Genomic DNA, 14,546 nt, shown 5'->3' on the forward strand with positions numbered 1-14,546 from the left:
ATTTTGGTGGTGGTGATAGTAGTGATTTGGTGGTAAGCTGGCTGTAACTTAAAACGGGAATATGAGGGCTCATTGTCTGTATCCATATACATGTACTACAAGGTTGAATCTCTTCACAGCATGCATGTACAGTGAAACCTCATTTTAATAGTTACATCAATAGTCACATTAGAATAGTTTCTGGCATTTATAGTATGTATATTTTAGGAGTCAAAAGACAGTACATTGGTAAATATTTTTCTTGTACATTAAACATGCATGTCACTATAAAAGCATCATATGAGGTTTCACTGACATGTTTGCAATTGTATATTTTATACATGTACGTATGGACAAACATATGCAAGCCACTGAGAAAAATCCAAGCACATGTGCTGGAATGTATGTTTGTGGTTTATGTTCCAATGGTAAACTTTTGCTCCTTTATTATTTTCAAATGTATATGCCTGTGTACATTACAAACATTCATGCAACACAGTTATGGGACCATTTTTATCTGAATGAGCTAAGGTCCAAAGGAGGTTTACCCAATAACTGAAACTTCATAAAAATCAAAGAGAAAAGTTGCTCCATGACAATTTATAAATTTCCCAGTCTGAATTTCACTGTATTTAAAGATGGTGTTAGTTCAACAAAATTTGATTTTAGTGTCTCAAGTGGATCTGAGAAAATCATGACTCATCTGAGTTACTGATAAGCCTGAGCTAATTATGTTTTCCACTAATGAAAACCAAATAATGCTTGATAATATAAAACAAAATTTCCTAGGAGTTCAGAATATTCCATAGACACATTGACCTACTATTAAGTTTCCAAAGGCATCTTGTTTGCCAACTACGTAACAGCACAGTTTTTCTGCCACGATAATACAGGAGGATTGAAATACACTCTAACACACAACAGATCCCCCAAATACCACAATGAGATCTCAAATATTTCACCAAGGTAACTATTGCTCCCCCCCACCCACCCAAAAAATAATCTTGTATGCCGAAGTTAGAAAAGAAAGTTCACCTACATCAGGTCTTCCGTTTGAATTAGATATAAAAGAGTAAACATAGCTAATACATAGTCAGTTGGCCTCGGTTGATAGAAATCCACAGCTGTTTTCTGTGTTAGTAAAAGACATTTGTAGATACTTATAAAAGCACCTAGAGTGCAATAAATAAAATCAGTGAGTTAAGCCATTTTTGCTTTCTGCTTCCAATAGATTAATGAGTTAGTAGATTAATAAATTTTACTTTGTCCCACCCCAACCCCATCAGAAGACCATACCTAATAATTATAAAGATGACTATTATTGTTGTTGTTATTGGTACTTGTCTCTTTTTGGCCATCAGGGAGGCTCAACGTTACATAATGCACTTTGCTGACAGCTGGCAGTTTTCTTACACAGACACACTGGAGCTGCTGAGTTATTCAGTCTTGTTTCTCGACACGAAACACACAGACTCGAACTCATTCGGAATGAATAGCAGTGTGTTAGCCTAAAGGAATTGACTCAGGGATGTCTGCACTGAGATTCTCGGGCACACAACGCAGGTGGGTTAAGGCAAGTATGTACGGTACAGCCTTTAGGGCAAACGACCTGCCATTTCAAACTTCGGTTACAAGGTCATCGTGGCATGTTTTTGTTTGTCTTTTTTGCAATTACATTGCCTAAGTAGCTGTGGTGCTATCAAGATGTATGGAGTGCAGAAAACGGGGCTCTCAAACTAATGTGCCCCATGACTTCGCAGCTCACAGAGGTTGACTGGCTGGGCTGCCGAGGAGTTAGTAATGGCCAGCAGGGGGCACCAACGCGTCTCCTTTTGAACTTTAAAGGCCTGGGAGAAAGGAGCCTGCTTTCAGGAAATCCAGGATGGGCGTGTCCTGCATATTTGTCTGTTTCATTTAGAAAGGAGGTCAAGTGGAATTGGTTTGTGCGTGGTTTTGTGTGTGTGTGTGTGTGTGTGTGTGTGTCCTGTTAATATGTATATATATTTAAATTCATCTGCTTCTTGCTCTTCATCAAATGCAGGAGGCCATTGCGAAATAAGTTCTTTGAGAGGTCCATGGGCTGACAAACTGAAGTCATCTGTATTATTTTGACCTAAGAGAGAGAAAAGATGTTTTTAATCAAAGGGGAGAGTGCTAGTTGCCTGTCCCTCACCACCTTTTCTCACCTCTCCAAGCACAAGTGCAAACAAAAAAGAAGGAAAGCAAAGAGAAGAAGCCCAAATTGGATTTTAGATAGATAAATTTCTTCTCCTTTTCTTTTTCCTTAGTGCAACTGCCTGGATAGAGAGACCCACTTGTGGTCATTCAAAAATCTATTTCTGGGGACGAATGAAATGAAGATGTATTACTGTACAATTGGGCTGCCCAATATAATGCACTGTTTTCACATGCTGCCTAATACTCCACAGGATCATCTCACTGGGCGGAAGCAGGATCAGATCTATGCTTGCTTCTGTGGCATTCCATGTAGTTACATTGCTAGAAAATTGATCTGTGGACATGGAAATTCTTTTTGTTATATAGTTACCAATTGGTTTCAAAGAGATTTATCAAATTGTAAGGGAAAACATAAAAACCTTTCCTTTTAGATGGATTATAGATAATCTGAAAAATTGCAAAGCAAGAACATTTACAAAACCTAACTCAAAATAACAAGGACCGTGCATTCATTGGCTATGGGCACTGAAACAGGGCTGTGACCGGCAGTCAGTATTGGCAGTGACTTCACAGCTTTGTCCAGGGTCCTGGCCATAGAAGGTTTGTGGGGTAGAATGAAAATCCCACAGCTAAAACTTCACATTACTTTTTAGCATTTGCTTTCTTTCAAAAGAACAGCTTTTATTTCCAGTTGCTCTATAATATTGTTAGGGTGCATGAACTGGCCCATGATGTTAAATTACTCTTACTTTACAAGACATATTTATGGCAAGTTGACAGGAGAGGCACACTCCAAATGACAAAGACAGAGGAGATGCTCAGGTCTCTGCCTCTCAGCAGGGAAGAAGGTTTGTAGGTGAATCAGTTTTGATTTTTCACAGGATTTGAATAGGCAGTCGCTCTCAGATGAATGGTTTTGAGGGTTACAAAGTTTAAAAGGCCCTTCATTCAACATAGCATAGTGTAAAATCAAAAGGGAATAGAGGGAATGTACAGAAAGGGGAAGGTACAGAATTTTATGGAAATATGACTGTTAAATCAGTGTAAGCTACACCAACAAGAAAATAAAATCAGGGAATGTAACATGAAGTCGAACTCACAGCCCACCTTAAAATTTATTGAGGACTGAATTAAGGGGATAGGAAAAGAGGTTGATAATCCTGGCTGTACCACCAACAAGTTGTGTGACGGTTGTTTTCCTTTCTCTTGATTCAGTTTCCTCACCTGTAAAATAAAATCTTTGTATTCTAGGATCTAAGGTTTCCTATGGGATGCTTTGTGGAAGGGGTGATAGTAGGATTTTGACTTTAATATTTTATGTACCTTAAGTATTCCTGACTTCTTAGATTTGAATTCCATTAAACATGTAAATTAGTTCCTAAGCAACAAAATTTGAAGGGTCTCATATAATTTTATTATTCATGGGCAGTATTTTTATTACTTCCACTTGGCTTTTAAACTATTTTATTTAACAAAATCATGAGAAGTTTTGTCTTCAAGGAATTTAATCATTGACAAAGATATTCATTTTTGTAAAGTCCCTGTTTAAATATCAACATTAGAATTATAAATGCCTGGTTTGAAACAATATGCTGATTATATATAATTAGCATTATGCATAATTAGCCTTCTCATGTTATTATTATAGCTTAAAGTTAGATGAGTGGTTACATCTAATTTATTATGGCTTGGAGATCTTTACTGATCATTTATATTGACTAACACAATGCAATGTTATATAATATAGTCAATATCAAGCAATTGCATGCCTTGTAGATATTTGATCTACTCTTTTAAGTTCAAATATATTGTTATTTGTTACATGAGCTAATATTATATGTCATATGTCATATACAGAGGATATCCTTTGGGAAATGAGATTTATGACTTGATAAGGCTTTTCATGATGATGTTGGTTGACATAAGAATTATTTTCACTGTTAATAAATACTGTTTATTAAGCACTTACTATGAGACATATCCTATGTCTTCTATGTTTTACCTGGATTTTTTCATATAATTTCCGAACAATTAAATGAAGTACATGTGTTGTCATTTCTATTTTTCAGGTGAGGAAACTTAGGCTTGGTGAGATTAAAGTTTTTTCAAACAAAGTTATACGATCAAGGTTACAATGAATTTAATCTCAGGCAGTATACTACTCCTGATTGCTTTGCCCTTTGAAAATAGAACACCTTACAGATGTTTACTCTAAAATATTGAGAAGAATGGCAAATAATTCAAAAGATGTATAATTTTGTATTTTTGTTCTTGGAATTTCATGGAGGGGTACTTTTCCATGGGGCAACATCCCTAGTCCATTTTATTTTTTATTTTGAGACAGGGTCTCTCTAAGATTTCAAGGCTGGCCTTGAATTTACAATACCCCTGTTTCAGCCTTTCAAGTTTCTGGGATCACAGGTACACACAACCTCACCTGGCCTAATTTTATTTTTTGTTGTAGCTATCAGATTTTTCTGAGAGGTTTGGGTAGATACAGTATAAAGAGTATATTGCAAAAAAATAAAAAAGAGAGCGTATTAGAGGAAAATAATGTTGAGAAATATTTTATATAGGAAGTATATTTTAAAATAAAATTTAAAGACAGCGAGGTTTCAAAGAGCAAAATTTGGGGAAAATTATAATATCTGGTGTCAAAAGAACAGTAGGACAATTGGAAATAACTGTGTCCTTTTTTTTGGATAAGGCAAGAGTTGAATTTGGTTGGGAAAAAATGACTTGAAGGAAGATACCAGTCTATTTATGAATTCACTGGATTCAAAGCATAAGGAGGCTAGGCCAGTTTTCATTCACTATTACATTTCCCCTACCAACTCCCAGCATCATCTGCAGGTGGTTGGGACTCAGACATTATTAGCACTTGAAGAGAAGATATTTAAATAAAATATTGAGGCCAGGTCAGGTTAGACTTGCAGGCTATGGCAAGTTTGGATTCTGTTCAGTAGGTAACAGGGAGTCACTGATGGCTTTTGGGCAGAGAGGTGAAATTCTCAGAATAGTACTTTGTGAAGATTAATTTGGCAGGCCATGTGGAGGATGGGATGGAGGTTCTGAAATAAGGAAGAAGCTGGAGTTAGGGCAGTGGTGGTGGGCGTGTAAAGAAAGGCTTAGAGACGCAATGCTTTGAATGACATATAGTATCCGCTAACTTCTGAACTAATAAAGTCTCTTCTATAAGTGATGATAGCAAATGCTTGCAGAGAGCTACCAGGACACAAATAAAAAAAGGCAGGCACAATGCATGGATCATTCTCTTTTTAAAGAGAAGCTTAAAAGGATTGTCTACAGATTAGTCTCTTTGGAGGAGAAATACCCCCCGAAATCCATTGATTATCCTATACACTAAAGATATTAAAAGGTAAATGATTTAATGGTGGAGGACAAGGACAACAAACACATATCTTCAAAGAGAGAAGTTCACATTTTAAAATGAATTGGAATCTTACTTTCTATTTTGATCTTCGCTTGCAATTCAGCATATCACTTGATGCTGATATATAGAATTTGTTATCAGTTGTTATCCAAGGGAATTTGCCTAAACACAGATATAAAAATCAGGCTCTGATTATATGTCTGCTTTCTTGAGTGCTAGAGTTCAGGGTTTGATAAGTTTCAGTGTTATTGTCCTAGTTTCATTTGCACTTTCACATTAGAAAAATGATAGAGAAGGAGCATTGCTCTGTTTTTAAAATTTCCTTTTGAATACTATGTATAACCATGGTGAATTATAATTAAGCATTTAAATGAGAACTCTTTTGAGAGAAATATGGAAAGCTGATAATTATACCAGGACAACCAATGTAAACTGGGACTAACCTGGGAAAAGCAGAAAATATGGTTTTTATATAGTTTTTATACAATAGTGTGCAATGTTATATCATTTTCAGAATATATAACTTTGTGGTAATTCAATTCTTGGAATATAATATACAGGATTTTGAGTCGTGTAGGTGATATTTATGTAGGACTAATGGCAGAGATGGCATTTCTGTTAAGGTAAATTTAAAAAAAATATAAATAAAATATCAGAATTATTCTATTCAAAACAATATTAATAGTGAAAATACATAACTGAAGAAGAGCTTCATGCCATCTGTTTTGTGCCATGATACATTTTCTTGACCATTTTTTGGTATCCCAGAAAAATACCTCCAAAGTAAGGTACTTACATGTACATAGGCTGAAGTTGTAAGTGAGACGTCTTCTGGGGCCCTTGGTAGCCATAAGAGTCAAAGCCACCTATGAAATCAACTGAAAAGGAACAATTTCCTTCATTAGTTAATTTCACAGAAGAACCCACACCTGGTTAAGGTTCACACAGATTACAACATAAGTCTTTTAATAATCTGTTAAACTAAAAATAATTGTGGACAAAAAGTAAAAAAAAAAAATTCTTCAAGGTAGTTATTTCCACTCCTCCAATGGTGAAATGCATTTATTGTTTTATAAGACTGTATTCACTTGGGAGAAGAAACTATGTACTTTTTTCCCCAGCAATTATAAAATGCCATATGCCTTTTTGGCTAATATGGAGATTTTATGTATCATGTTATAAATGTTGTATCATAAAAATAATGATTGCCCAAGGGCATGTATCATTAGTTGCACACGAGCAATAATATGTACTCTGATTGTTGAGTACAAGGTGCTGTGGTAGAGTTCATGGAAGTTAACTCAACATGGATTTCCCTGCCGTCATGTGTTTTACAATCTGAAACAATAAGAGTGAAGTATTCAAAGGCCATACAGACTCAGATATTTAAGATACAATAAGATATAACCAGAGTTACTGTGGTACATGATGTTTTACAAAATGGCTGCAACAGTATCTCCTATCCCACATGTTTTCACAGCCTGATCTTTAAACCCCTCCCATCCAGTGGTTTGAGCTTGTGTCCTTTCCTCTTGAACATGGGCACACCTTTGTGTTCATTTGAAAATAGTAGAAATGATACTATGTGACTTCCAGTGGCAGATCATAAAGGTGTCATACACTCCTCTTGCTCTTTTGGGCAACATAGCTACCATTGCATGAGGAAAGACAAACTAGCCCACATGGACAGAGCAATGGAGAACCATCCATAGGTGCTGAAGCCGACAGGCTAGTGAGGTTCCAGCCCATAGCCAGCATCAACATCCGGACATATGAGAGAAAATGCCTCTAAGTGATTCCAGACCCCAAATGTTGAGTCAGTTCTGTTTTGAAGTCTTCCCAGCTCAGATTCCTGACATCATCGAAGAGAGATAATCCATTCCTCTGGGCCTGAGTTATTAACATACAGAATCTATGAGCATAGTAAATGATTGTCTTATACCTCAAAGTTTTGACAGAAATGGTAATGGAGACAGTAAATAGTAATAGTGACATGAAAAAGTTTATATTTTTTTCATTTTTATTTCTGGATATAGAGGTTGTGTGTGAAGATAAAAGGCAAAACAACAGGAGGCTGATGAGCTAGATTACAGGAAAGAAAGGCACAGGGAAATAGAGGTTGAATTAGGATGCACTAAGACACCTCGAGTTTTTCTAGTATTGTATCCTATTGGCTTACTTTATCAAGTTTGTGTTCTCTTGTCAATATCCTGGGGTTCTCCATATGGAAACTAAAGCAAGGGGCAATGTAACATAAAGTCTATGATATCTGTGCTTTGAGGAAGCCCTTTCCCATTTAAAAAAAAAGATCATATTTTTTAGAGCATTTTAGGTGAATTTAATTTGTGCTTTTGCAAAATTTAGCAAAAATACAGAGATTCCTCAAGGCCCTGCCTTATATATGCATGGCCTCTGTCACTATCAACATCTCTATCAGAGATGGAGTTACAAGAGATGAGCCTATGTTGACACATGATTATCACCCCAAGCCCATCATTGACATTGGTCTTCACTCTTGGTGTTGCAAATTCTATTGGTTTTGGCAAGTGTGTGGCATGTATCCACTATTATACTATCAAAATAGACTTCCTGCCTTAAAAATACTCTGTGTTCTATCTAACCATGTCTTCCTCCCCATCATCCTTTGGTAATCACTATTTTTCACTGTCTCCATAATTTTATCTATCACAAGTGTCATTGATTTGAATATATATATATATATATATATATATTCAAATATTGAATATATATATATATATATATATATATATATATATATATATCTCACATGGTAATATACATTTAAGTTTCCTCTAAGTTTTTTATTTATTTCTATATTTTTTGGTACTGGTGATTGAACCCAAAGGTGTTTTTTACCACTGAGCCATATCCCTAGCCTTTTTTTTTTCTTTTTTTAACTTTTGAGACAGAGTCTCTCAAAGTTGCTGAGGGCCTTACTAAGTTGCTGAGACTGACCTCAAACTTGGAATTCTCCTGCCTCAGCCTCCTGAGTTGCTGGGATTACAGGCATGAGCCACTGTACCTGGCTACTTCATGTCTTTTAGTGACATGTAGTTGGTTTCTTTTAATCATGAGAAATACTTTTTTAAAAAATTTATTCTGATTTGTTATACATGATGGAAGAATGCAATTCATTTCATATTACACATATAGAGCCCAATTTTTCAAGACACTGATTGTATACAATGTATTTTCACACCATTATTGTCTTATACATATACTTAGGGTAATGATATCTAACTCATTCCACCATCATTCCTACCCCCTTGTCCCCTCCTTTCCCTCTTCCCTTTGTTCTATCTGAAGTTCCTCCATTCATCCCAAGACCTGCCTGCCCCACCCCCCCACAATTGCCATTATGCGTCTGCATATCAAAGAAAACATTTGGCCTTTATTTTTCTGGGATTGGCTTGCTTCACTTAGCATTATATTCTCCAACTTCATCCATTTACCTGCAAATGCATGATTTTACTCTCTTTTAGTGCTGAGCAATGTTCCATTATGTATATATACCAAAGTTTCCCTATCCATTCATCTACTGAAGGGCATCTGGGTTGGTTCCATAATTTAGCTATGGCGAATTGTGCTGCTATAAACATTGATGTGGCTGTGTCCCTGTAGTATGCTGTTTTTAAGTCCTTTGGGTATAAACCGAGGAGTGGGATAGCTGGCTCAAATGGAGGTTCCATTCCAAGTTTTCCAAGGAATCTCCATACTGCTTTCCAGATTGTCTGCACCAATTTGCAGTCCTACCACTCCAGTCAGAGTGGCAGCTATTAAGAATACACACAACAATAAGTGTTGGCGAAGAAGTGGTGAGAAACACTTTTTGTGAGGTAGATAGCCTCTTTTTCCTTATCAGAAGTGGAGAGTTGTAGTGATCAACCAGAGCTCCTGATATTAGGAGGACATGAGTTTAAGTACTATTTGGTCTACCTGATGGCTGTGTTATCTTAGGCAGGTTACAAATTCTAAATTGGTGACAGCTTTGGAACTTTACCATGTATTTAAATTTATAGAAGAAAAATTTAAAAAGTGAATTTCTATTGTTTTCTACATTGTTCACATTTGTATCTTAGCTTATATAGACAATATCAGAAGAGCTGTACAATAATTAAATGGCAACACTATCGACAGTTTGTACTTTGAGAATTTTTTTTTTAAGACTAGTGCTTTAGTGCCTGAATTCACATTTTTAGGGTGAGCTCTTGCCAACAATGGACTTAATTATGAACAAGTTTCCTGAGAATTATTCACAGGGTTAAAGCTTCATGACTTTGGTGCTAGAAAATAGAGTGGGCCACAGTAGATGGAGGACAGAAATAAGCAATAAGGTCTCAATGAAATTGAGATCCAGATTTATTGTGTTATTGTTATTGTTGTTGTTTTGAGATATTTCATTAGCTTGTTTCCAGAGACTGCAGATAAGCCAGATGGTGATTATGAACCAAAGATTTTGGAGTACACCTAGGGATGGAGTACCTGGGGAAATAAGATAAATCTTCAAGTTCAAAAGATGGAAGTAGGACCAAAAGTGGAGACTAAAGTTGAGTAAGGCACAATGAAGACCTCCCTAAGATGCAGGGAGAGGCCAGGAAGGACTTATGGTGTGTCCTGAACATGAATATCCTGAACTTTAATAGTGCCTAAACTTGAATGTAGTTTGAATCCTCTGGGGCTTGCTCTTTATTTGCCATGATCTATATGTTGGGAGTGTGGGTAGAACTGGCTCATAGCTACCCAATTGGGGAGGAGAACGCAAACTCCAAAGGAAGGAGCCCAATTTTCCAGATTCTTCTGAGTGTTCAGTTGGACTGGGTCATGGAAAATGTTCCAACAGTCAGAGATCCACGATGGAGATGAGAAAAAGAAGAGGCTCTGAATATAACCAGGGTGATTTTCACTATTTAACTCAGGAGGGGACATTCAAATTTAAGCCAGTAGCACAGGGCATATTTTCTATAGTTTACATGAAATACATGCCAGAGCTCATAGCCTAGGAAATTGTGCATGACAATTTCCATGTGCATTTGGTTCTCAGTAATTGTTTGGATGTCTTTCTAAGTGACTTTAGGGAGGAGTAGAAATCAGCTGTAACCAGTTGACCACCATTAGGACCAAAGTGAATCAGCTAGGTAAACCTGATCTCTGAACCCTTTTACAAACAGTCTTTCAGTGCCTTATAGAATGCTTTAGGATGCCACATGGGTGGTGAGCAGAGGTGGATGAAATGGCCTTATTACTCTCAAAAAATTGAAATACTGGGGTTGGCTTACGTTTTAAAGATATCTTTAATACCACTTCGATCTGTTCTCAATTTCTTTTAAATGTTTCTTCAGACTTTATAGGAGCTACTGCTTACTGTAAAATTTTTCTGAGCAATAGGGATTATGAAACAGCTGATAGATCCTTCTCCAGGTAATTATGATAAGAGTTACATGTGGGGTCATAGCCCACCTCTGCATTGTTTTGAAAAAGGGTATCTTTTATCAATAAAGATCTCTTTAATTTCTGAAAATAAAAATAAAATACATTCCCAACAATTGTGAAGTGTTTAATAGTGCCTAAAGCTCTTTCAAGAGATATCATTTATCTTTACAATATTACTGTCAGGTGGGTAGGAATAATTATCTTCATTTTACAAATGAATACAGGTTTATTGCTGGAGGCAGTAAACAGCAGAAGATGGGACTAGAAGTCAGGTATTTTCTTTCCTTCCAAGTATATTCTGCTTTCACTCTTGCCATTCTAGTAAATTCCTGGAACCTTTTCAAAGGTGATCAAAGGTTTCAAGTCACACGTTGGATTAAATCTAAAACCTTTAGAATTTTATTTTCTTTCCACATTATTTGCCAATAGTTTTGAGTATTTCTTTTATGTTCTCTACAGATTATAGGGTCTTCTTTTATTATTTATTCTCCAGCATCATTATTTGTGTTCCTGGAAATTTTTGCTCTTTTTGTCTCCTCCTCATCTCCAATCTAATATTCTAGAAATATTGTGATGTGAACAGTGACTGACACAGTTGCCACTGGGCTGTATCCACCAGTGACAGTTACCAATGATGTGTTGTGAGTTCTGCAATATGTCTCGCAAGGCGATGAGGCAGGTGCAACTCAAGGCTTAGTTCATTGGCTTTTGTCTAATAAATGATGCAAGCCACCACATAAGCACTTAAGCAGTTCTTCCTTCTGAAAATTGTTTGTATTATCAGCACCATCTTGCACCACTCTTATTATAGTGAGGTTTTTGCAAAGTAATAAGGGATGTTTTCTTTATTTCAATGTGTCATATTGTCAGTGTTACACTTCAATGCTCAATAGAAAATGTGAAAGGGGAGTTGCTGAAGTCCTGAGTTAGAATTAGGAGGATGAGAAAGGAAAGACGTCAATGAATGCAAAATAAATAGACAACGAGGTAGAACACATGAAACATATAGTGTTTGAACATGAGGAAGGGGAGGGGAAGGAAAGAGTCAAGGTTGATTCTCAGAAGGTTTTTTGTTAGGGTAATGTTGCCTCTTTCAATAGAACAAAAAAGAATGTCAGGAAGAAGCTGGTGTCTGGCTTCCTTTTGGAAATGCAGTTTTTAAGTTATGAGTGGCACCCAATTAGCAAGGTCCAGGAAAAGGGAAAAAATAAATGTAATTGGTGCAAGGTGAATTGGGGACTTGCTGAGATTTTAGAGATGAATTTCTGTTTTCTCACTCAGCTTTATTGGCTTCATTGCAACCTATCTCTACCTGACATATTATAAATCTATTTATTTGTCGATTGCCTCTGCCACTATGATGTAAGCTGCATGTGATTTACTGTTCTTTATTGTTTATTGTTTATGACAATAGCCTGGGAACTCAGAACAATATTTGGCTCATGGATGACACTCAATTCATATTTACTGAATGAACTCCATAGACCCTTTAGGCTGCAAAGGAAAATAAGGCACTTAATCAGTGCATGGAAGATGCTAGCAAAGTTTCCAGATGAAATTGGATTGAGTGTTTTTATCCTTTCTTCCACAAGGTCTTGAATGATGTAAGAAAAGCAAAAATATTTCATAGAAGATTTGGAGTGTTAGTTGTCAGTTAGGTGCTTTGAGATAAACACAAGAATCTTTTTGGATATCAATGGTAAGAAGCCACCTCTGCAACTTTTCTGGTCAAGGACGGTGGAAGAAAAGAAGCTAGGATGTGCTTTAGCATTAACATGGCTAGGTTGAGAGGGTAATTCATTAATGAATGCCATAGAGCATCACAAATGTTAATCATTGGTAGGAAATACATGATTCTCTTTCTGGATAGTTTGTGGCATCCTAAGCAGAGACTCACAACTAGGCAGAGAGTGACAAAATAATAGAGCTTGCGTTTGTTCAATCATTGCCTCATTGGAGGAGTTTATCTTTGACCCTTCAAAGACAACTCAGGATTTTTAAAAAATAGCTTTGTTGAGGTGTAGTTGGTATACAAAATCCAAACATACTTTATTTATTTATTTTATTTTATTTTTTTAATTTTTTATTGTTGGCTGTTCAAAACCTTACATAGTTCTTGATATATCATATTTCACAATTTGATTCAAGTGGGTTATGAGCTCCCATTTTTACCCCATATACAGATTGCAGAATCACATCAGTTACACATCCATTGATTTACATATTGCCATACTAGTGTCTGTTGTATTCTGTTGCCTTTCCTATCCTCTACTATCCCCCCTCCCCTCCCCTCCCCTCCCCTCTTCTCTCTCTGCCCCCTCTACTGACATTCCAAACATACTTTATATATACAGTTTGAGGAGTTTGGTATTTGCATACCTATGAAACCATCACCACAATCAAGGTATCAGACATATCAATCATCTACAAAAGACAACTCAGGAATGTTATCATTTTCTTTGCAAGTGTGGCTACAGAGTTTTCTCTTAGCCTTAGTTTTCCTATCTGCTATCTGGGTATGCACAGGGAAATCCAATTATTTTAAATTAGTAAAATGCCATATCAGTTAAATTGCTACGACTTAGTCATGTTAGTAATAGTAGAATTTAGAAATAATAGAATAAGAGAAAAATGTTTCATGGATAAATATTCTTTAATAAAATATATTCCCTGTGGTGAATCTCTGTTTTATTTAAACCTTTAAATCATGAACACAGAATTCAGCAAACCTAAAGCTGCCTTTTTAAATACATGTTGGCAGCGAGGTATTGTAATATAAAATTGTCCCTTGGTTATTAATGACAAAGCCACTAGTCAACACTCTTTTAGAGACAGGGCTGAAAAAAAAACACGAGGGAAAAATTTAAAAGGCAGTTCACAGAAAACTAAGCCTAAATATTTAGAACTCATTGAAGGACGTTAAAGAATTTGTGTGGGCCTATGAAAATAGAGTGTCTATCCATTACCTCTGCAGGTATGAATTTTAATGGTACTTACTCAACTTGCACAAAAGGAATTTAAAATACAACTAACCATAGGCCAAATGGAAAAGAATAGCCTTCTTCCCACACAGACGTGGTGGCAGCAATTCAAGCTGACTATGTGAGCTTGGGGTTTTCAGTCTGGGCTAAAATCTCCCACAGGAGAGTGAGTTCTCCCTACCCCCACCATTAGGAAAACACAGTCCTTTGTAGGAGCACTTAATCTTGTAGTTGTCTGAAAGATCACTAAAGTGTGAGGCTACTAAGGGTTTCTAGCAGATAAAGTACACGTTGAATGAAATGCGTCTGATTAGCTAAATCTGGCAGAAGCTTCACTTCCTAACCATCTTGTCAGATATGATTTTTCAAGGTCTTAGGATCCTATTTTCCATGTTTCCCTCTTAGTTGTCTCAGAATCAGATCCTTATTATTGTAAACTTGGTGATACATATGGACATGTTGAAAAAATGAAGGCCCAAAGCAGTACCAAGGTGTCATAGTAAATAAAATATTTATTTAGTTAAAATATCTTTGAAAAAACGCTTTAAGCTTTTAGTTCCAAA

General features: G+C 36.3%; 1 protein-coding gene across 3 annotated transcripts in view; it reads right to left on the bottom strand.

The window, feature by feature from the left end:
• Positions 1-1,930: 1,930 nt before the first annotated feature.
• Positions 1,931-14,546, bottom strand: part of Nkain2 (sodium/potassium transporting ATPase interacting 2) — a 979,120-nt gene continuing 966,504 nt past the window's right edge. Inside the window, exons 6-8 of one of the 3 annotated variants that reach the window (XR_009228127.1) lie at positions 6,348-6,429; positions 5,625-5,713; positions 1,931-2,092 (exon numbers count right to left, since the gene is read on the bottom strand). Coding sequence is in view for 2 of the 3 variants with exons in the window: in XM_046458657.2 (XP_046314613.1) it covers positions 2,083-2,092; positions 6,348-6,429 (92 nt within the window). In the remaining variant the exon portion in view is untranslated. Of the gene's footprint in view, positions 2,093-5,624; positions 5,714-6,343; positions 6,430-14,546 lie in introns of those variants that run through there. The other 2 variants (XM_046458657.2, XM_058583725.1) reach the window with 2 other exon arrangements.

Source organism: Marmota monax, unplaced genomic scaffold (assembly GCF_021218885.2).
Source record: "Marmota monax isolate L192 unplaced genomic scaffold, Marmota_monax_Labrador192_F-V1.1 WCK01_AAM20220418_F8-fsc00198, whole genome shotgun sequence".
Classification (NCBI taxonomy): Eukaryota; Metazoa; Chordata; class Mammalia; order Rodentia; family Sciuridae; genus Marmota; species Marmota monax.